Below are 19922 nucleotides of genomic sequence, written 5' to 3' on the forward strand. Positions count from 1 at the left end.
ATACTCAAGTTCCCCTTCAGACACCAGTGACTATCAAAGAAGTGCTTATGCTGTGAATTCGAAAACAGATGGCATGAGTCTTCTGCTGGTTTATCTCTGTATATAGATGTGTGTGTGAAAAGGGAAAGAAATTATACAGTTGTTTTGGGATTCAGAGCTGTTGTTAGTGGCAAGAAGTTAGAAGAGGGGTAGGTTTGGCTAAACCAAAGATAATGAAAAGTTGTGGAATTGCAGGATTAAATTACTATAAAGGAAATCACCTGGATGCTATAGAGACTTTCTGTGGCAAGCATGAAAAAAGGGAAGGAATTAGCAGAAATGAGTAAGGAAAGATATATAATAAATAAAGTGTGCTTAAAAACTATTTTAAAATCGGACTTTGGCAACATAAAATTATAACAAAGCTGTTGGGCATCAAAATGATAGATTGTGTTTGTTTTAGGAAACTGAAGTGGTACCAGACATATGAACATTTAAAGAATAATGATTGAAATGACCTTTGTAGAACCTTGCAATCACCTGAGGACTTTCAGTACATTTCTGTCTGTGTAAATTAACTTTTTTCATATTTGTGTTACAGATGTTAGTGAGATGTGTTAGATGTTTTAAACTGTCACTACCTTTGAGCAGTGTGTTGCTGTTAAATTAAATTGCCTGACTATGTTATGGCTGCCTTTGAAGTGGCAGTTGTGAAGACACATGAGAGCTATGGATAGTGGCACAAGTGGAAGTGGGAAGCCAGTCCATGATCTTAGTAAAACATAGACTACTTAGCTCCTGTAATGAATTTCTAGATTTTTTAATTAATTTTGTTAACTTCATAGAGTCCTTTTATTTGAATTATTATGGTACATTATTGTATAATGATGGATTGACTAAATCACAATTCAAGATTGTTAGATATTGGTGATTAAGAACCAAAGAGGGTTTTCATGTTTTCTAAAGAGAAAAAATAAGAAATATTTCTAGTTTTAGTTCTTCATTGAGATAGTACTTTTTTTTTTTTTAGCAGTTATTCCTCATATTTTTAGGGCTATACCATGAAAATAAAGATCTGGAAACAATCCCTTGTTTCTGATTTCCTCCTACTTTCTCTTCCTCAGGTTATGGTGGCTGGCTTTAGCGAAACTTTCTTACTTTCATATATATATTGCAGTATTGGGGTTTTTGTTTGGTTGGGTGTTTTTTTTTTGTCAAAGCACTGTTTTCACAGATGTGAATTTTTTTTTTTTTTTTTTTTTTAACAGAACCCTGTCAAGAAAATTCCAGATTCTCATGAAATTACACTCCAACATGGGACAAAAACAGTAAGTGATAACACATTTCTTGTTTTTTCTAGAACTGAGCCATTCTATGAAATAAGTTAACAAAGACTTATTGCCAGCTGAAGTTCAAGAAGCTAATTATTTTTCTTAATTTGTTGTTTTAGTCTAACTCTTCTCTTAAAGCGATTGAAAACATGTTTTAAGCCTCTTTGCTTTCTTGTAATGACCCGAACATGTCTCCAATTGACGCAACTGTAGCCTCATTTTCTTCTTCCTTTGTTAAATATACTCTCTGCAATTGATAGAGTCCCTCTCCTAGGCTAGGCCTTCCCAATCTCAACATAGATCTAATCTAGCCCTTTCTTTGACTGGTGTCATGGTTTAACCCCAGCCAGCAACTAAACACCATGCAGCTGCTTGCTCTCTCCCCCGCAGTGGGTTGAGGGGGGGACTCAGAAGAGTAAAAGTGAGAAAACTCATGGGTTGAGACAAAGACAATTTCATAAGTAAAGCAAAACCTACGCACACAAGCAAAGCAAAACAAGGAATTCAGTCACTACTTCTGTCAGCAGGCAGGCATTCAGCTGTCTCGAGGAAAGCCGGTTTCCATCACATGTAACGGTTATTTGGGAAAAGAAATGCCATCACTCCCAAAGTCCCCATTTCCTTCTTCTTCCCCAATTTATACACTGAGTGTCATATCATATAGTACAGTATATGCCTTTGGTAAGTTGGGGTCAGCTGGCCAAGCTGTGTCGCCTCTCAACTTCTTGTGCACTTAGCGTGGCATCAGAAGCTCACTGCTGTTTAGCCACAACTAAAGCATCAGTGTATTATCAGCATTTTTCTCGTTCTAAATCCAAAACACGGCACTATACCAGCTACTAGAAAATGAACTCTATCCCTGCTGAAACCAGAACAGTATCCACCCATTATTCTAGACCATCTATATATACCATTTACAGGGAGTGGCTATGTGGAGTTTAGTTGCCAACTAGAGTTAATGCAGGACAGCTGGTCATGGATTTCAAAAAGGATATCATTGCTGAAGTTTTTAAGACTTCATTGTACCTGAATATGGATCTGTTTCATTCTCCTTGAATCTTTAAGTGACTTTTAGACATCATTGTCAATTTCTTGAAACTTTGTTCTTTCTTGTCTTTGCATCTTTTCTAAGGTTTCACCTCCAATATTGCTCCTTCACTTTCTTTTAAAGAACCACGCTCTGACTTGGACCTGTCATGTCTTTGTTCTCAGTATTTTTATCTTTGCATAATCTCATCTTCCAACACAAATTCAACTTCTTTCACATGCTGATTGATTTTTATAGCATAGAATTTATTTTCTGGCCGTGAATAGCCAAGAATCTGTTCCAAAATCCTTTACCCCTATTCTTCTTTGTTCATTAAAAAAGACACTGCTGCTCTTTATCCTCTTCACTTTGGGCCATGACATAGGTTTCAGTGAGAAAAGAATGCTGTAATTTCTTATATTGTCATTATATCCTTTTGAAAGCATGTCAGCTACGTTATAGAATGCTCACTCATGGCATTCCTGATAACTTCTTTGGAGAGTGGGAAAAAAAAAAAGGGAAGGAAAAGAAAACCGTCAAAAATTATTTGAGAAAAATGCTTTTTTCATGAGGTTTTAGACAATCCAATAAAATATATAATTTTCCTTTTTTTGATTTTTAAGAAAACTGATGGATTAATTTTCTGTTTATGTAATTAATGCAATTATACACTTAATAATTTAACATTAAACAATATTAAATAAAAAATTTAAACGTTAAATCAACATTTCAAAACACTAACAATAATTTATGAATTTAAGATTTGAATTTTTAAAAATGAATAAGTATTGAGAAATTAATTATTATTGGACATTTTAAAGGAATTTTCTGGAAGCTTAAACTTAACACTAAAGACCATAATTGTCTTTAGTGAGCTTTCAGAAATAGTTATTTTCAGAAGTGTCTGTTTATCTTTGATGTGGAGACACGATAAGATGTACCTATTTGTTTTGTCACAGACATAGAGACATAGAGGGAGGAAAGGAAAGAAGTAAGAAGTGTGTTATACATGAAAATAGAAAAGTAGTCTCTTTTAGGACCTATAAAAGATGCTTTGTATTACAGTAAACTAAAGTAGAGTGGAGCTTTATGCACACAGTGCATGACACTTCTTGGTATACTAATTTCTATGCACACTGGGATTTGTATACTAGTGTGCTAGTGCAAACTAGTTTCCCATTTTACATGTGACAGTAATTGCTTCTGCAGTATGTTTCCTGAATGCATTTCCTAACAAACTTCATTATGTAAAATCTTTTGAATTATTTGTCTCTGTGTTAAACTAGTAGATCTTTTGGTGACTTCTTAAAGCATAAGCTCAGGTTATTTTAAACTAAAAGGCTTTGTAAAGTGGAAGTTACAGTTTTGGAAGACTTCTCAGGTATTTTGCCTGCATGAGAATGCAGATGTCATCGCCTAGAGCAGAGGTGCATTGTAGTGTGAGTATACATAGCACAGTTGAATTAGCCTGGGTACAGTGAATGAAACATATTTTAAAAAACAGCTCTTCTGTAGAAGGACTATATTTTGTTTTAGTTGTTCTAGAATAAAGAAACTATTTACCCATGTTATTACACACATATAAGGATGGGAATGATTTCATGTCTTCACATCAGTGCTTCACCCAATGTTTTAAAATACAGTCTTCTCATTATATTCATACAGTGTACTGCATTTCAGCTAAACTTACGTGTCCCATCTGTACAGAATCACAGAATGTCAGGGATTGGAAGGGACCTCAAAAGATCATCCAGTCCAATCCCCCTGCTGGAGCAGGAACACCCAGATGGGAATTACACAGGAATGTGTCCAGGCAGGTTTTTAATGTCTCCAGCGAAGGAGACTCCATAACCCCCTGGGCAGCCTGTTCCAGTGTCTGTCACCCTCACTGTGAAGAAGTTTCTTCTCATATTTAAGTGGAACCTCTTGTGTTCCAGTTTGAACCCATTACCCCTTGTCCTACCACTGGTTGTCACCAAGAAAAGCCTGGCTTCATCCTCGTGACACTTGCCCTTTATATATTTTATAAACATTAATGAGGTCACCCCTCAGTCTCCTCTTCTGCAAGCTAAAGAGACCCAGCTCTCTCAGCCTTTCCTCATAAGGGAGATGCACCACTCCCTTGATAATCTTTGTTGCCCTGTGCTGGACCCTCTCCAGCAGTTCCCTGTCCTTCTGGAACTGAGGGGCCCACAACTGGACACAATATTCCAGGTGTGGTCTCTCCAGGGCAGAGTAGAGGAGAAGGAGAACCTCTCTGGACCTACTAACCACCCCTCTTCTAATACACCCCAGGATGCCATTGGCCTTCAATCTAATGAACGTGGGTTTGCTGATGACTCTATTCCTGGGCAGCTGAAAAGTCTCAGAAAAGATTTCTCAAGCTGGAGAATCTTTCCAGAAACCTGATTAATTTCCCAGGTGTCTTGCTTGTACAGTGTAATGGGTGTTACTATTCCCAAGGAAACTTCAGGGATATACACATATTTTTTTTTCCCCTGATACTTTTGATACATAGGTATGAGAAAGCATGCAGCATCAGAGGTATTCTGAACAGTGTGCTTTCTAGCAGCTCATAGCTGCTCCTTCCTACTGTAGTTACCATAGAGTAGAACACTTGAGTTTGTTACCTGAATGCAAAACTGGAGATGCCCAGTTTTCCTACATGTTAGGAATCATGAGTGATGTGAATGGGCTTCAAACTTTGTGTTTAAATGGTAAAAGGAGCATTTTTTTGGGAACACCTAAGAGGTTGTGTCTGTTTCATTTGAAAATCAAATATGTCACAGTGCCATAATCACTAAGTGGAGTTTAATTCATTCTTAGGGATAGCACACAGCAGTACACTTAAACGTGACTTAGGGAAGTAAAAAGAAAAATGTCGACTCCATTAGAAACTCTGTAAATTAGATTTTATGGAGGTCCCTGGGTTAGAATATCTGATGATTCTTTATATTCTTTAGAAGAATGAGGTTTTAGACCTTCTCTAAAAGATGAGATTTGTGCAAGTGAATGCTTCTAAAATAAAGCAGGATAGTTAGATTAAGGAGGAATCAGTTGCCTGGTGAAAAATAGCATCATTTCTGCAACATCTTGGTTTTCCTGAAAGTACTTTTTTCAAACTGTTGGCTATATGATGGCACTGGATGTTTGAAATACAGTGAGATACCAGCATGAGGAGCATGATGAGGAGAAGATGACTAGCCTTTGATAAACTGGGGAATGCCTGTTTGAATCTTTTCTATGTGAAAGTGGAAAACCTCTAAAGAAGCCCATACTCTTTCATGTAAGGAAACTTGGTTTTTAGCAAAACAGATTGCCTGTCTTAAAGAATAAATTCCATTCATAACTGGTGTTTTTATTGAAACATGTATTTTCTCTAGGTTATTTTTTCAACTGGATGGGGAAAACGGAATATCTCATGCTAAATTCAATTTTTTAAACAATGTTTTATGTGGGAAATATTCAACAGTTTACATAAGTTTTAAAAGTCTCGATAACACAGTGTATATACTAAAGCTTGAAAAAAAGTGTGGTAGTAGACTAACATATCTTTGAGATGAGGTTTTTTTGGTGGTGCTTCTAAGTGTCTGCATTAAGTCATAATGGCTGTCACTACTTTTCATGTATACATTTGAAGATACAGATGAGTATCCTTATATGCAAGTTATTGTAGTTTTTATACATCAATATGTGGAATTTTTAATACAGGTTTAGGTGTCTGAAAGTAATTGACCTGTTGCTGGGGATTTTTTTCTCTTTCTTGTTCCTAAGAAGGTCAGCATTGCTAGCCTATAGCCATAACACTATTCTCAGGTGTTATCTTTCACTCAGAAATGAAAGCTGTTATTATTTATTGTGTATACTTTTTTTTTCCTTTGGTTGTTCTCCCCCCACCCCCAATTTTCTCGTAAGTCGGAATGCTTGTGGTGGAGTATAAGATTATTTTTCTTTTCCTTCAGAATTTTATGGCATATCTCTTAAAATCCATTTACAAGCATTTTTTAGAAGAAACAATAATGACAGTAACAATAATAATTGTAATTGTTATCATCATCACTTTATTTTCTTGTGTTGAAGACTGTCTTCCTTGTTATGAAAGGGTTTCTGAATCTGATGATTATCTGTCTTATGTGTGGGATGACCCAGCTTTTTGTCCAATGGTTGAAAGTCATGCTCTGGTTAGAGTCTAGGTTTTACCCATGGTCTGCCTAACTTATAATGCCTAATAGAGGTTAAATTGTATTGTAGGTTTTAAAATCTAAGCATGGATTCAATATGAGTTTAATCATCTCATGTAAACTTTTTCAGTCATTTTAACATTTCAGGTTGGGTATAATTTTGAGCAATTCTAAATTTTTTTTTTTCTTTGTGTAGGTTTCTGCTTTGGGGTTGGATCCTTCAGGTGCCCGTTTGATAACTGGTGGATATGACTATGATGTTAAATTTTGGGATTTTGCTGGAATGGATGCCTCTCTCCAAGCTTTTCGGTCACTCCAGCCTTGTGAATGGTAGGCACAAAGACTGCCTTTTTCACCTAAGACTGTGCCTGTGTTGAGCTCAAAAGCCTTGTAAGATAGCTTGTATCCCATTATGCTTTTTGTGGTATGTGGAATGTGAACCTGAAAACTTACCTGCTTATGTCTTTTCATGTGTGTTCCAACAACTTGCATTTTTTTCCACTTTTAAAAACTACTATGTAGTCTGCTTATATAAAATTAATGAAGAAGAGAACAAAGTTAAAACAGTTAACCCCTCTGTCAAGAGCCCCTGTAGTCGCTGCCGATATTTGAGTGGGAGGTATCTAATTTTCATTAAATTGCTGTTTCTGGAAGCACTGGTCCTTTGCATTGCACTGCTAGTTGAATGACTACATAGTGTGTATTTAAAAAAAGTGTAAGAGTGTAAGTCTGTTGTATTTTTTAAAGAAAAAAAGCTATATATTTATTTACGTTTATCTATACATTCGTATATGTAAATTAAAACAAAATACAGGAAGCATTTTCAGAGAATGATTTCCTTACTCTCCATAGTGTTCACTGGTAATTCAGCAGGAAAATGCACCAGGTACATTTACTTATTCCAGAGCACTAGGATGTAGACCTTCTTCAGAAGGAGTGCATGTCTTATGCACATCAAACTTTCAGATAAATGCATTCATAAATTAATAACACAGTTCTAGCAAAGTACTTTTTATTGGCTAACTAATGTGGTGCACTTTATAAGATACTTTGGTATGCTTAAAAAGGGATTGAAATTTGTTACGCACAGTAAGTAGTCCTTAGAATGTCTATTTTTAATCACTATTGTCATAAAAACTTACACCTGAGTTTTGGTCAATTTGGAAGGTCAATTTGGTTAATTTAGAATGAGTGTGACTAATTATAGATGTGCAAAGAATCTAGATAATGAAAGATGAGAAAAGGATGGGGCTGTTGGCCTGAAAAGGGGCAAAATAGAAGGGAATTCTACTGATGTTCTGAACTATGAAAAATCAGGAAAATAGAATCTGTGCCTTTATACCGTATGCAATTCTAATCTCTTTGACAGACATTATAATAAACAGATGAATGGCACATTTACTTTGAAAACATAACTTGGTAAACAGGTAACTTTGAAATAAAGAAAATTATCTAAATGTGAAGTCCCATTCAGACATTTCTGTCATGAGTTTTGTTTACATGATTAGTTAGCAGGATACAAATGGTATTTTCCTCTCCTCTGTCATAAATGAGCAGTAAGAAAGATCTGACAGTCTTTATTCTCACAGTAGGAGATTATTTTAACTGAAATATTTCCAAATTTAGCAGAAGAGTTCATTCAAATTTATTAGTACTTGGTAATAAGACATGAATACAGTGTAAAAACCACAAGTACAGTGTATGTTAATGACACGTCCCATTCAAGGAAAAGAGCTTGCAAATACATTTGTAGCCTCCTTTTTGTAAAAAGTAATGGTAAATTGTGAGCTTAAAGTTCTTGTTATCCTGTTCATTTAGTGTGTTTTAAATATCTCATAAGTATTTTTATAGGAGTGTTCTTCAGATACAACAAAACTGACTATGCAAACTGTAACTTAATAATTATAACGTTTCATGTCTTATGTGGTAGTGATTTCATGACTGACTCAGTAGAAGCTATTATGTGTTAAATTTACCCTCAAACTACGAGTTACAACACAAAACACATAAAACATTGTAATGCATGTTTTCAAAGTTCTGCATTGATCATAGTAATATAAACTGCTTCAGATACAGCAACTGCAGTGAACTTTGCTCATAAAGCAGAACGCTGAGAAAAGATGCCAAAGCTCGAATTGGCTTTCTCACTCATCAGCCCTCCTTCCACTTTCAGTTAATAATTTTTGTTGTCTTGGTGTAGTATTATTCCATGATTTCTGTCCCAGGTATTCTCAGTCAATAGAAGACACATGTAAGAGAACCTTTACAGCAAATGAACAATCCTGTAAGACATAGTAGACTAGGCAGATTGTTTTCTACTGTCATGTTTCTTGGCTTGATGGTGTATTTAACTTTGTCCAAGATTCTGATGAAACTATCCCTGAATATAGAAAAAGATGCAAGAATGCTGACATATGACTAATTTCCTGGTGTACAATCTGCAGTGAAGTTTTATGTAGAACTACAATGTACTTTTATAGTAATTTATAGGTTACTGTAAATCCACATGTTGCTTTTGAGAAGATGAAAAAAAAAATTCAGCCCTGATGAGCTGAATCAGACACGTACTATGTTTCACTTGGAGTTATAAGTGCATTCTTAAATATGTTTGCCCGAAATTGCATTTTAGGTGCCAACTTTCTAAAGAATATTGTTTGTTGTGTTGTTGAAGGAGATGCAGAGGAATTTGAAGCTTTAATCCATTAATCTCAGATTATTTTTTTTCGGCCTTTTTAGTATAGGAATATATATGGGTTAATTTCTGCAATATCTTTTCTCACCATTGACACTTCTGTTTTAGTGTAGGCTTACAGGATCTGAAGTTAATTGAAACATTTCTTTCTTTTTCTTTCTACCTTTTAGTCACCAAATCAAATCTTTACAATATAGCAGCACAGGAGACGTCATTCTCGTTGTCTCTGGTAACTCTCAGGCGAAAGTTCTTGACAGAGATGGCTTCCCAGTTATGGAATGCATAAAAGGAGACCAGTACATTGTGGATATGACAAACACAAAGGTAAAGTCAGAAATTAATTGAATGACAGAAGACTGACAATATTGTGTATTTTTACTCTTAACAAGAAATCTCATGAACTTCAGTAAGGAAGGATGCAAAGCCCTGTCTCTGGGTTGTGATAGTCCATGTATTGATACATGATGGAAGTTGTGGAAGCTTCATCCATTTTCAACATCCAGCTAGACAAAGCCATGCCTGACCTGATTGGCCTGTTGGCTGTCATCTGGCTTTTAGTGGAGTTGACCTAAGTGAACTCAAGAGGTTTCTTCCAACTAATGTTTCTATGCAGCTACAACAAATTCGTCTTCTAAAGAGGGTATCTTTCAAAAATTGTCAGCTTCCCCCATACCCTTGTCTAACCAACAAAAAAATGCTAGAAGCTATTGATCTGATCTGGGCTCTTGCTTTCTTCCACACTCCATTATTTTGCTGATACAATTAACATCTTTCAGAGCAGGGGTTGGAGGTTGTTATTGCTGTTACTTGCATGCTGTAAGACTAATAAGCAACAATATGCACATTTTTAATGGTAGTTAAAAATGCAAGTGGCAAAGGTCTGATCCATAGTTTTGAAGTATCTTAAAAACAGTTGATTGGGTTTTGACCACTTTGCCTTCATATTTCCACAAACTATATGAAACAAGGATTCTACTTACATAAATAATTTAAATTCAGGTCAGTTTTGTAGATAGCTTAAGTCTAAAAAGTAAAGAAAGATCTACTGCTCAAACTGATGATAAAGTTGATTTATTTATTGCTTGTAAAGCGTATTGCCAAATAACTAGGCTAAATGCTGTTTTGCCTAAAGCTGTTCTTGTCAGATGACTATTTTTTTTGGCTAGTGATATGTATATAAAACCATCAAATGGTAACATCTGCTTTAGTTCTTGTTTACTTTAAAATAATTCAGATTTTCTTTCTCTTGTAAACTTCTAGAATTCCACTGTATTGTGGTCCAACAGCCAAAATGCTAAAATATTTATTATATTGCCCCATTAACTTTTCAGTATTTCTCTCTATATTTTGCTTAAAGCAAACTGAAGTAATTCCAGAATTGCAGGAGTAGTTTCCAAATATCTCTTTGAATGTAGTCAGTGAGCATGTGCCTATACTTCAAAGAGGTAGAGCCAACTGGACAAAGACATTTTATGTTCTTAGTCACCATAATGGCAATCACTTACTTTGGATAAAATACTTACTTTCTGTTTGTCCATCCTAAAGGAACAGGGCTGACTACTCAATTTGCAGCCTCTAATCATTTATGAAAGACTCATCTGAGGTTAAATCCATCTTGACTCTTTAATTCTATTTCTTCAGTTTTCTTCAACAAGGTCTTTGCCTAGTGTGTTTTAGCATTGAGTGCCACCCTGGTAATTTTTGTTATTCCTGTTATTTTTGTATAGCTTGGACAAATTTACATGAAACCATATTGATACCTGTTTTTTCATCCTTTCTCTGTATCACAGTTCTCCCAAGAGAAAAGGGGGAAATATGATTCCATGCCATATTCTGAAAGAAAAAATACAAAAATAGAAGAATGGCTGGGTTTTTAAAACATGCAAATGAAAACATACATGGGTGAAATTAATCAGAGTTCATAAAATCGGTTAAATCATTGTGATGTCAGTTAATCATTGCTGTGGTCAGAAGGATCTGATTTGGCCCTCAGCTTTTATGGGATTCCACTTGAAGTATTTCGAATAAAACTTATAAAACCTTATAAGATATGCTGCAAAACCTTGTAAGACCTGTTTATGTTTATTTCCGTAGGGTCACACAGCAATGCTCAATTCAGGTTGCTGGCATCCAAAAATAAAGGAAGAATTTTTGACATGTTCTAATGATGGGTGAGTATTGAGGTCTATCTTTGTCATAGTTTTTTGAGAGGCTTGCTTGACTTCAGTGTTTTAATACTGTACACTAATTTGCTTTAAATATAATCTTTTTAAATCCTGAGCAAGTGCTCAGGACAATGTTAGGTGGGATCTAGAAGCAAAAATTTTGTTTCAGCTCTGGATAATTAAATTTTTGTTTTGTTTTAATTATTTTGGTTTTGTAATTTAAAATTACTTTTAATGGTATTTCATGAAACTTGTTCGTTAAATATGTTTTAATGAAGATTCTTGGACAAAATTTAACTTTACCTGGGATATCTTCAGAGTAGAATAATTCCTGTCTAGAGACTCAAAACTAACTGGATTCACTGGCAAGACACAGTATTTCAATTGGAAGTTGCTAGTTTTATGTTAAATTTAATGGCATATTGCTGAATGTTGTTTGACAAGTGTCAGAGAGACTATTATAAACTATTTTGTGGTTCAGTTTTGATCTTTGTGGTTAGAATCAAATTGCAAAATGTCACTGTGGCAATGGCATAAATTAATAAAGTTACTGCAGCTGTCAGTAGCAAGACCATGAATGATTTTTGAACCAGTGTTTCAAATATGCAATCTCCTTTACTCCAGAGTGACAGTGAGTGGGAAGACTGAATTGCCTCATTAATGTATCTGTAATGTGGTCAATGGTAAACAGAAGACTCCAATTATCAATTACTTTAAACAACAAGTGTGGGTTTTGTTGTTGTTTTGTTTTTCCCAAAAAGGACCAACTTACTGATTTAACACACAAGTATATGAAAAAAGGATTTTGATAGGAAAATTCACAGTTTCTGATAAGATCGTGGCAGAAGAAAAAAAAACTTGAATACTACGGTGTGCTTTACAGTTCAGTTGTAAAAATACGTGCAAGTTAAGCCAACTATGTATTTTTTTCCAGGTTTTACTTCCATAGTAGATATGTTTATTGAATGATAGAATGGATGCTTTAGGAATTCATTGCTCTTTTAAATGTAGTTAAACATTAGTACGGCTTCTTAATTAAGTTGAATAGTTTGTAGAAAATCAAAAACAGATTAAGATATTCTAAATTATGGAGACTGTCTAATTTTGTCCCATCTAAGCAAGTGCTTTACTAAGATGCCAAGTATGGATTTAGTGCATCTGTGATGCTTGAATTTCTGTAAATTGAAATGGTCTGGTCAAGTAAGTAAAATCCAGATAAACACTACTACAAATGGTTGCATAATTTAATTTTGAGAGGCACTACATGGCTGAAATTACAGGAAAAGTATTTTAAACCCATTTAATTTTGTTTCATGTTAGTGACTGGTCTTTGCAGGATTTGGACACATCATGTGAAAAGAAACAATTTTGATTGCTTAATTTGCAACACAGGACTTAAATGTTAAAGACAATATTCCACCTGTGAAATTTAACAATAGCAGAAACTATAAAGTATTCAGTGTTTAACACTAATTAATTTTAAGACTGGAGCTGTAAACAAGAATAGAGTAGTTCCAGTTGGAGGGGATGTAAAATGATCAACTCATCCAACTGTCTGATCACCTCAGAGTTGACCCAAGTTACAGCAGGTTGTTAAGGGCCTTGTCCAAATGCCCCTTAAGCACTGACAGGCTTGAGGCATCGACCACCTTTCCAGGAAGCCTGTTCCGGTGTTTGACCGCCCTCTTGGTACAGAAATGCTGCCTCACGTCCAGTCTGAACCTCCCTTGCAGTTTTTAATGGCTCCTGTGTGTCCTGTCGCTCGATCCCCAGGGAGAAGAGCTCAGCGCCGCCCTCTCCCCAGCCTCTCCTCAGGAAGCTGTAGGGAGTGATGAGGTGGCCCCTCAGCCTCCTTTTCTCCAAACTAGGCAAAACCTCAAAGTTTTTTATCCTGACAGTGCACTCCTCCTGTTCTTGTATGCAGTAAAGATGAGCTCTGAACGTTTTGCAGTTTATTTCTGTTAGTTTTGTTCCAAAATTTGTACTAGACATTGTGGAAAGATGAAATTACTTGAATTATGGTGACTACTCTGGAACTTTTAATAGGGAAGGAGTGCTCTCTGGGTTTCTAGATGTTGAGATTTAATCCTCACGCTGGAAAAGGAACTGCCACATCTGGCATGTGTAGAAGGACACCTAACACTGAACACCAGAGGGTCACTCCAGAGTGTATAGATGTAGGAGAATTAAACCAGTGTTGCCTTTAAACGGCATGCAGGAAGGCTGAACATCCTCCAGTTTTGCTGGCTTTAGCCTCTGTTGGACAGCACATGGAACAGTAAAGCAACGCTGTATTAGCTCTTAAACAGGTACTTCTCACTTAATCAGCTTCTGTGTACTCCAGACTTGGTTTCCAGAACCAACACCTGTTTTTAAAGATTCTTGCAAGAGAAGTTTTAAGGATTTCCAGTTTATCATCTACAGGTTTGGAACCTCCTGAAAGTAGCAGTTGAAGCATGTGTGTTGCGCTCCTTGAGGCATGCTGAATGGCAGTGTCTGAGGTTGAAGGAGATGACACGGGGGAGCGCCTGAGGGGTGTTAAATGTACTGTAAACCCTAATCCATATAGTATATGCTTATAGAGAAAACTTGCACCACCTCTGGAGCAAACAGTCATTCACAAACTGAATGTTACAACTATTTACAAATTGTGGAGTATATTTTACCTGACTGCTATAGCATTTGCATTGTCTGTCTCTTTAGTTGAATGGATGTCACTTGTGTACAGTTTAAAAAAAAAAAGTAAGGAAAGAAGATTGCGTTTTTTGGTTGGTATGTTGAAAGCAGGAGCTTTCATGATGCATAAAGAAGTTAAAAAGCAAATTTTGCAAGTAGACTTGTGGAGTCAAAGGGAAATAACACGATTTAAATATGTTTAAATAAATGCTTCTAAAATATTTTGTACACATACTTCTTTTAATGTTAACCCTCTATAACTCAAATTCTTACTTGGGTGTATTCTTTATATACACTTGGCAGTTTCTTTTGATTCCAGGTGATTAAGACAATCATAATATCCTGAACTAAACAATAATTCAAATGAAAGCTCTTAGAATTGCTACTGTAAAAGAAATATTTTGAGATTTTATCTGTTTCTTGTGATTTATTCATGGTGTTCAAATTTGCTCTGCATTTTAAAGTATAAATCCTATAAGTAGGTTTTGACTATAATGCATCTGGTTTGTAATTAAGCTATTTGTAAGTTTATTACTTGAGACTGCAGATATATGGGTTACCAGCAGGGAGTCTCAGTGTGTTTCGTATGGCTGTTCAAGGACACAACGTTAAACTCAGAACAGTCTACATAAGATAAAGACACAGTTCCTTTTGACAAAGCTGGTCAGCTTACACACTGGAATGAGCCTGACCTTAGACCTGATGGTTATAGAGTAAGTCTGAAAACTCCTCTGTTTGGCTTGTATAAGTTCATGCCCACTTATGCAATTGTTAGTAAATACATAAAACTTACAGTAGCTCACTTCATTTTGTTTTCCTTGAAAGTACTGCAGACGATTGCTTGTTAAAACATGTTTCTTTTTTTTCATGTTATAGCAAGTTTTTAAAAAACCTTATTTTTAAACAAATAGTGTCATTATTCTTGAATTAGAGATTAATAATAATTTTGTTGGGCATTTACTGATTGTTCAGAGTCTGTTAGCTTTTAGTTGGAAGTAAGAAATTTGTCAGTTCTGTAAGTAATCTGATGATTAACCTTCAGTGTACAGATGAATAACACTAATTAACCTAGAGATTTAGCTAAGGAGTTCTTTATTTGAATATATTTTTTAAACTAGGTTAAATCTTGTGCATGTGTGCTCAGAACTGTGTAGTGCTGCTTTTAGCTTTCCAGTATTTCAAGTTATTAGAATAAAATTGCATCAAAAGAAAAGGCAGACATGGAAATTCAGCTCTCTTATCTATGGAACTGCAGTAATTCTTTCTTTAAAAATTTGCCTTACAGGTATGATAATTTCAGTTTTCACTAATTTGTTTTTCATCTATACCAACTTTTCACTCTTTTTAAAGCCTATATACAAAGCTCATTTTAGTATTAGTATTAAATTGATTTAAACTTTTCTTGCACAGGCTATCTTTTTATTTATGGCTATAAGTTGCCTAGAACTTTAAATATCCCACAGCTATTCCTGAAAAATCAGCCCCTTTTAATTGCACATAGTTCTTGCCGTTCTCGATAAATCTCAGATGCAGTGTGTGATCGAGAACATATTTGTCTTTTTCATAATGTCTTTACCATGTTACTCAGGCTTATTTAGAACATAAGCTAATTAGGGCAGGGATCTGTCAGCAGTATCTTAGGCATGTCTACAGAACTGCAGTAAAGTTTATAGTAACGGAAATGCCAACATTAATACATTGCCTGAAAGTCAAAGAAAAATTTGAAAGTGAGAAAGACTTGAAAAACTATTTTCCTCTCTGGAAATACACCTAAGCAGGCTGACCTAAAAAAATACTTTGTGTTTTAAGACATAACTAAGTCCTTGTTTATATCATCCCAAAATATCAGTTGACTTCTCTGTTAAAACAAAGGAAGAAGAGGAAACGGATAATATTGTTTTCGTTACTTGAATGTTTTCTTATCACAAATGTGATAGGTAGTGGTGTATGAATAAGCAAGAGAGCTCAGTGATATTAGGATGTGCCAGCAACAGGTGTTCTGTGTCCCTACTCTCATGTATTTTTTCCTTTTAGAAGTAGAATCGCAGCCAAACTTGAAATTTAGCAGTACTGAACTATGTGATTTGTCACTGCAGCTAGGGCTGTGGTTGCTTAACAGCTGGTTTACTGTAGAAAATTCCTCTCACAAGTCTTCTCCTCTCTTACCCTCTAGTATGTTAAGTTGATGTTCATACTCTACAAAACGTATCTTAGAGAATATTGACTGCTCTCACCAAGTGACCTCTGTAATAAGTTATTTAGGGGATAAATTGTGCTTCAGTGTAGATCTATCTCCAGTTAAATAGATGGAGCTATTTAGTGAAGTAGCTTCACATCTTCAGAAATATAAAGCTACTGGAGAGTGTCCAGAGGATGGCCACAAAGTTGGTGAAGGGTTTGGAGGGGAAGCCGTATAAGGAGCAGCTAAAGTCACTTGGTTTGTTCAGCCTGGAGGAGACTGAGAGGAGACCTCATAGCGACTGCAGCGTCCTCACCAGGGGAGGAGGAGGGCCAGGCACCGATCTCTTCTCTTTAGTGACCAGTGACAGAACCCAAGGGAATGGCAGGAAGATGTGCCAGGGGAGGTTTAGGTTGGACATTAGGAAAAGGTTCAAGAAGAGACTGGACACCGCCCTCAGACACATGGTGTGAACTGTGGTGTTGTCATGTACAAGAACAGGAGTTGAACTTGATGATCCTTGTGGGTCCCTTCCAACTCAGGACATTCTATGATTCTCTGAAACAAAATTTTGCGTTTAAGGTACAATTTAGTCCTTAGACTTTTGTCAAATGTATGGTTCAAATATGAAGCTACTCTGCTTCATGGGATAGGGTGCTTAATGTTGGTGTGGTGTTTGGGGTTTTTTTTGTTTGTTTGGTTTTGTTTTAATCATACTGTTGCTTAGTAAGTGTTCTCTGTGTCTTAAAAAAGAGACAAATTTCTGTTACTTGTGCTATGAGCTGGAATGACGGATGACCATAGAGAGTGTTGAGAAGGGAAGAGTGAATACATTCTTAAAATCCTTCTTTCAGGGTTTAAACTATTAGCGCTTGACAATGGTAGTTTAACTTACCTTTTTAATGCAAACATTGACGATAAGCTTAATATTGTATATGTGATTTTTAGTTTCAAACATGAAAAATACAGTTTGAAGGATGAATGGTATAGATAGTACTTTTGCATAACTTCCATATAATGTTTGCAAGCATTGCTGTTTAGAAATCTTTCTCTCCTTTAGGACACCATTATGGCCTTGGTACTACTGGTGGAGGCTTTTGAAATTTCATACACCATAGCAAACAGTGCTGCTTCATGATCACTTTAACCTCAGCTACCTTTCACTTTTTATATAGTAAACAATGCATCCTATTAACCAGGTTCACATCCAGAATAGCTGCTGTCTTGTCTCCCTCCCATAAGCTGCCTTGTTTGTATGTCTGTGTAGGTGGTAGCTATCAGTATATGACTTCTCCTTCATGATCGTTGTTTTCTGGCAGGTGTTCCTTTAGTTAGGTCCAGAACTGCATAAAGCCTTGATAGCTTGACAGAAAAGAGATTTGAGCGAGGTCTGGAATAGTACTGCTGAAGATGTCCAGCAGTCAGTTTTCCTGCCCACAGAGCAATCAGTTGTTATTCCTCCCACAACACCATTCTGCCCATCTTGAACTGGCAAGCTCCCTTCAACTCAGATGACTCTGTTTTAATTCAGGTGATGAAGTCTGTGCCCCACAAGCATTAGAGCCAAGTCACCTAACACAGTTCAAATGCTTGCTCCTTGAATTTTTTTTCCATGTCAGTATGGTCTCAGGAGAGCGTGAGATTTGTTATCTCCAGCCTGCTTGGCCATGCACTGTGAAGGACAGCTCTGCTGGCTGTGAAACTGTGTTTACATGGCATTTTTCTTGGATTATAGAATCTAATCTTCAGGTTACATACTGTCTGCTCACTCTAGGTTGATAGCCTCTCAGCCTAAGCTGATTACACTTTAAATTAACACAGCCCTGGAGTTTGTCTGAACTCTGTTAGTACCTGCAGTAGCTTGGTTGACAACTGGAGAACTGAAGCTATAATCTTCTTAAATGTTTTAAGTATCAATAGTATTGTGCATCTGAAGACACAGGTGAAAGCAGAATCTACCTGTGCAGTTCAGTATAATTATATTGTATATAATTATATTATATGCATATTCACTTCATGTGAAATATTTAATATGAAGATGAAATTCTGAAGTTTGAACCTTTTTCATCAAGTTTTTTCTGAGGTACTTTTTTCCCAGGACAATATTAGTTTAGGCAAATTTTCGGCATTAATATAGGACATAAAATAATACCATTCCATTCCTTTAAGAATGGTGCAGTGAGTGGAGCAAGAAGGGACAGCCTTTTCAAAGGAAGTTGGCTTTTGCAAGTCAATCGCTGTGTTCTTAGCTTAGCATGGGAAGGCAGTAGTTTCGGTGTGTATATTTGCTTCTCTTGTCCTAGAGTACTTAGTATTTCACTTCTCGCCTGTATTGTGCACAGCCTAGGTTGTATGTATAAGCTTTCCTTCAAATTTGTTCTCTACCTCCTTTCCATTAAAATGAGACAGATTGGAAAAGTTGTTTAATTATTACATCTTTCCTGGTCCTGGGTCACTTTGAGATGAGTTATGTTGTACTTTTGAACTGCCCTGTTGGCTGATCTGAGGCGTAAATAACTTCTGGTATGATAGAAATCATGGGAGACCGGAAGTTTTAATATTTCCATCAGCTCAGCTTGATATCAGATCGGTAAGAAGACAGGAATTTGCTTCTTTTACTGATAGAAAACTTCCCAAATTTTTGGGCGATATACAGATTGGTGAGCAAACACTTCCTTTGTGATGGCTTTGTTCCACAAGTACCTTTCACTTCAGCAATTTCCTTTCCTGTCTTCTCCCATGAAGACTTGATTATGTCTTTTATTATATGAAGATGAAATCCTTTCCTCTCAGGTATTCAGTGGTTATTTTAACCTAGAACTCAATGAAAAGACTGTTTTCTCATGAGATATGCATCTTATTTGAATGACCAAAATTCTTTGATTATTCTAGTAATAATAGGAAGTACAATAGACTTAGTAAACTAAACTCTAATGTTTTTGTTTGGTAATGACAAAGTAAAGTAGGGTAGACAAGAATTTATTTTGGCACATTTGCTTACAAAGATTAAATATGTATTCTGTCTAAGAAAATAAAATTAAATTGCCATGATTTATGTTCAGATCTGATTCTGTATTAAAGTCATGCAGTAATGACTAATGATAGTTAATATCCTATAGATCAAAATCCTGGGAAAAATATTTGCTTTGGGTTTTTTGACATTTGAAATTACAGGTAATTTCATTGTGTAATGAGATTTAAAATTGTTCTTCCTATCAGGGTCTTCATGTTATATAAATTATTGTTACAATTAAAATTCCACTGATAAGTTGCTTTTTTAGCACCTAAGAGATGTATGTTGGGTGGTTCTTGTTTTTCATGAAGTCAGTTGGAACAGGTTGAAGTTGTATTTCGCTATTAGTAGGCTTTTCAAAGGTGTATGGTTTCACTGGGTATTGGTTGGTCTGGAAATACTTTCATTCAGAAAATTCTGTTTAAGACTGATAAATATAATTTTGCAAGTGGGATAGAACATAATAGAAATTCTGTATGGGCTTTTGTGAGAGAAACTTCTTGTGTTTAATCAAACATTTTGTAAATTTTTGTATAGTAGCTGTTTGTAGGTTAAAAGCAGTAAATTACAATCCAAAATCTGTTCATTTTTTTCCTGTTCATTCCAGTAAATTTTGTTTGTGACTTTTAAAGGGTTTATCTTGTAAATACATGTGAGACATTTGTCTCACATGGACTGG

The 19922-nt window shown here is 35.7% G+C and overlaps 1 protein-coding gene across 1 annotated transcript in view; it reads left to right on the top strand.

Annotated features, from left to right (window-relative positions):
* Positions 1–19922, top strand: part of WDR70 (WD repeat domain 70) — a 131374-nt gene that overhangs the window by 32611 nt on the left and 78841 nt on the right. The window contains exons 6-9 of the mRNA XM_065047582.1: positions 1248–1307; positions 6715–6848; positions 9381–9534; positions 11305–11381. Of these exons, the coding sequence (XP_064903654.1) occupies positions 1248–1307; positions 6715–6848; positions 9381–9534; positions 11305–11381 (425 nt within the window). The remainder of the gene's footprint in view (positions 1–1247; positions 1308–6714; positions 6849–9380; positions 9535–11304; positions 11382–19922) is intronic.

Source organism: Columba livia, chromosome Z, assembly GCF_036013475.1.
Source record: "Columba livia isolate bColLiv1 breed racing homer chromosome Z, bColLiv1.pat.W.v2, whole genome shotgun sequence".
NCBI lineage: Eukaryota > Metazoa > Chordata > Aves > Columbiformes > Columbidae > Columba > Columba livia.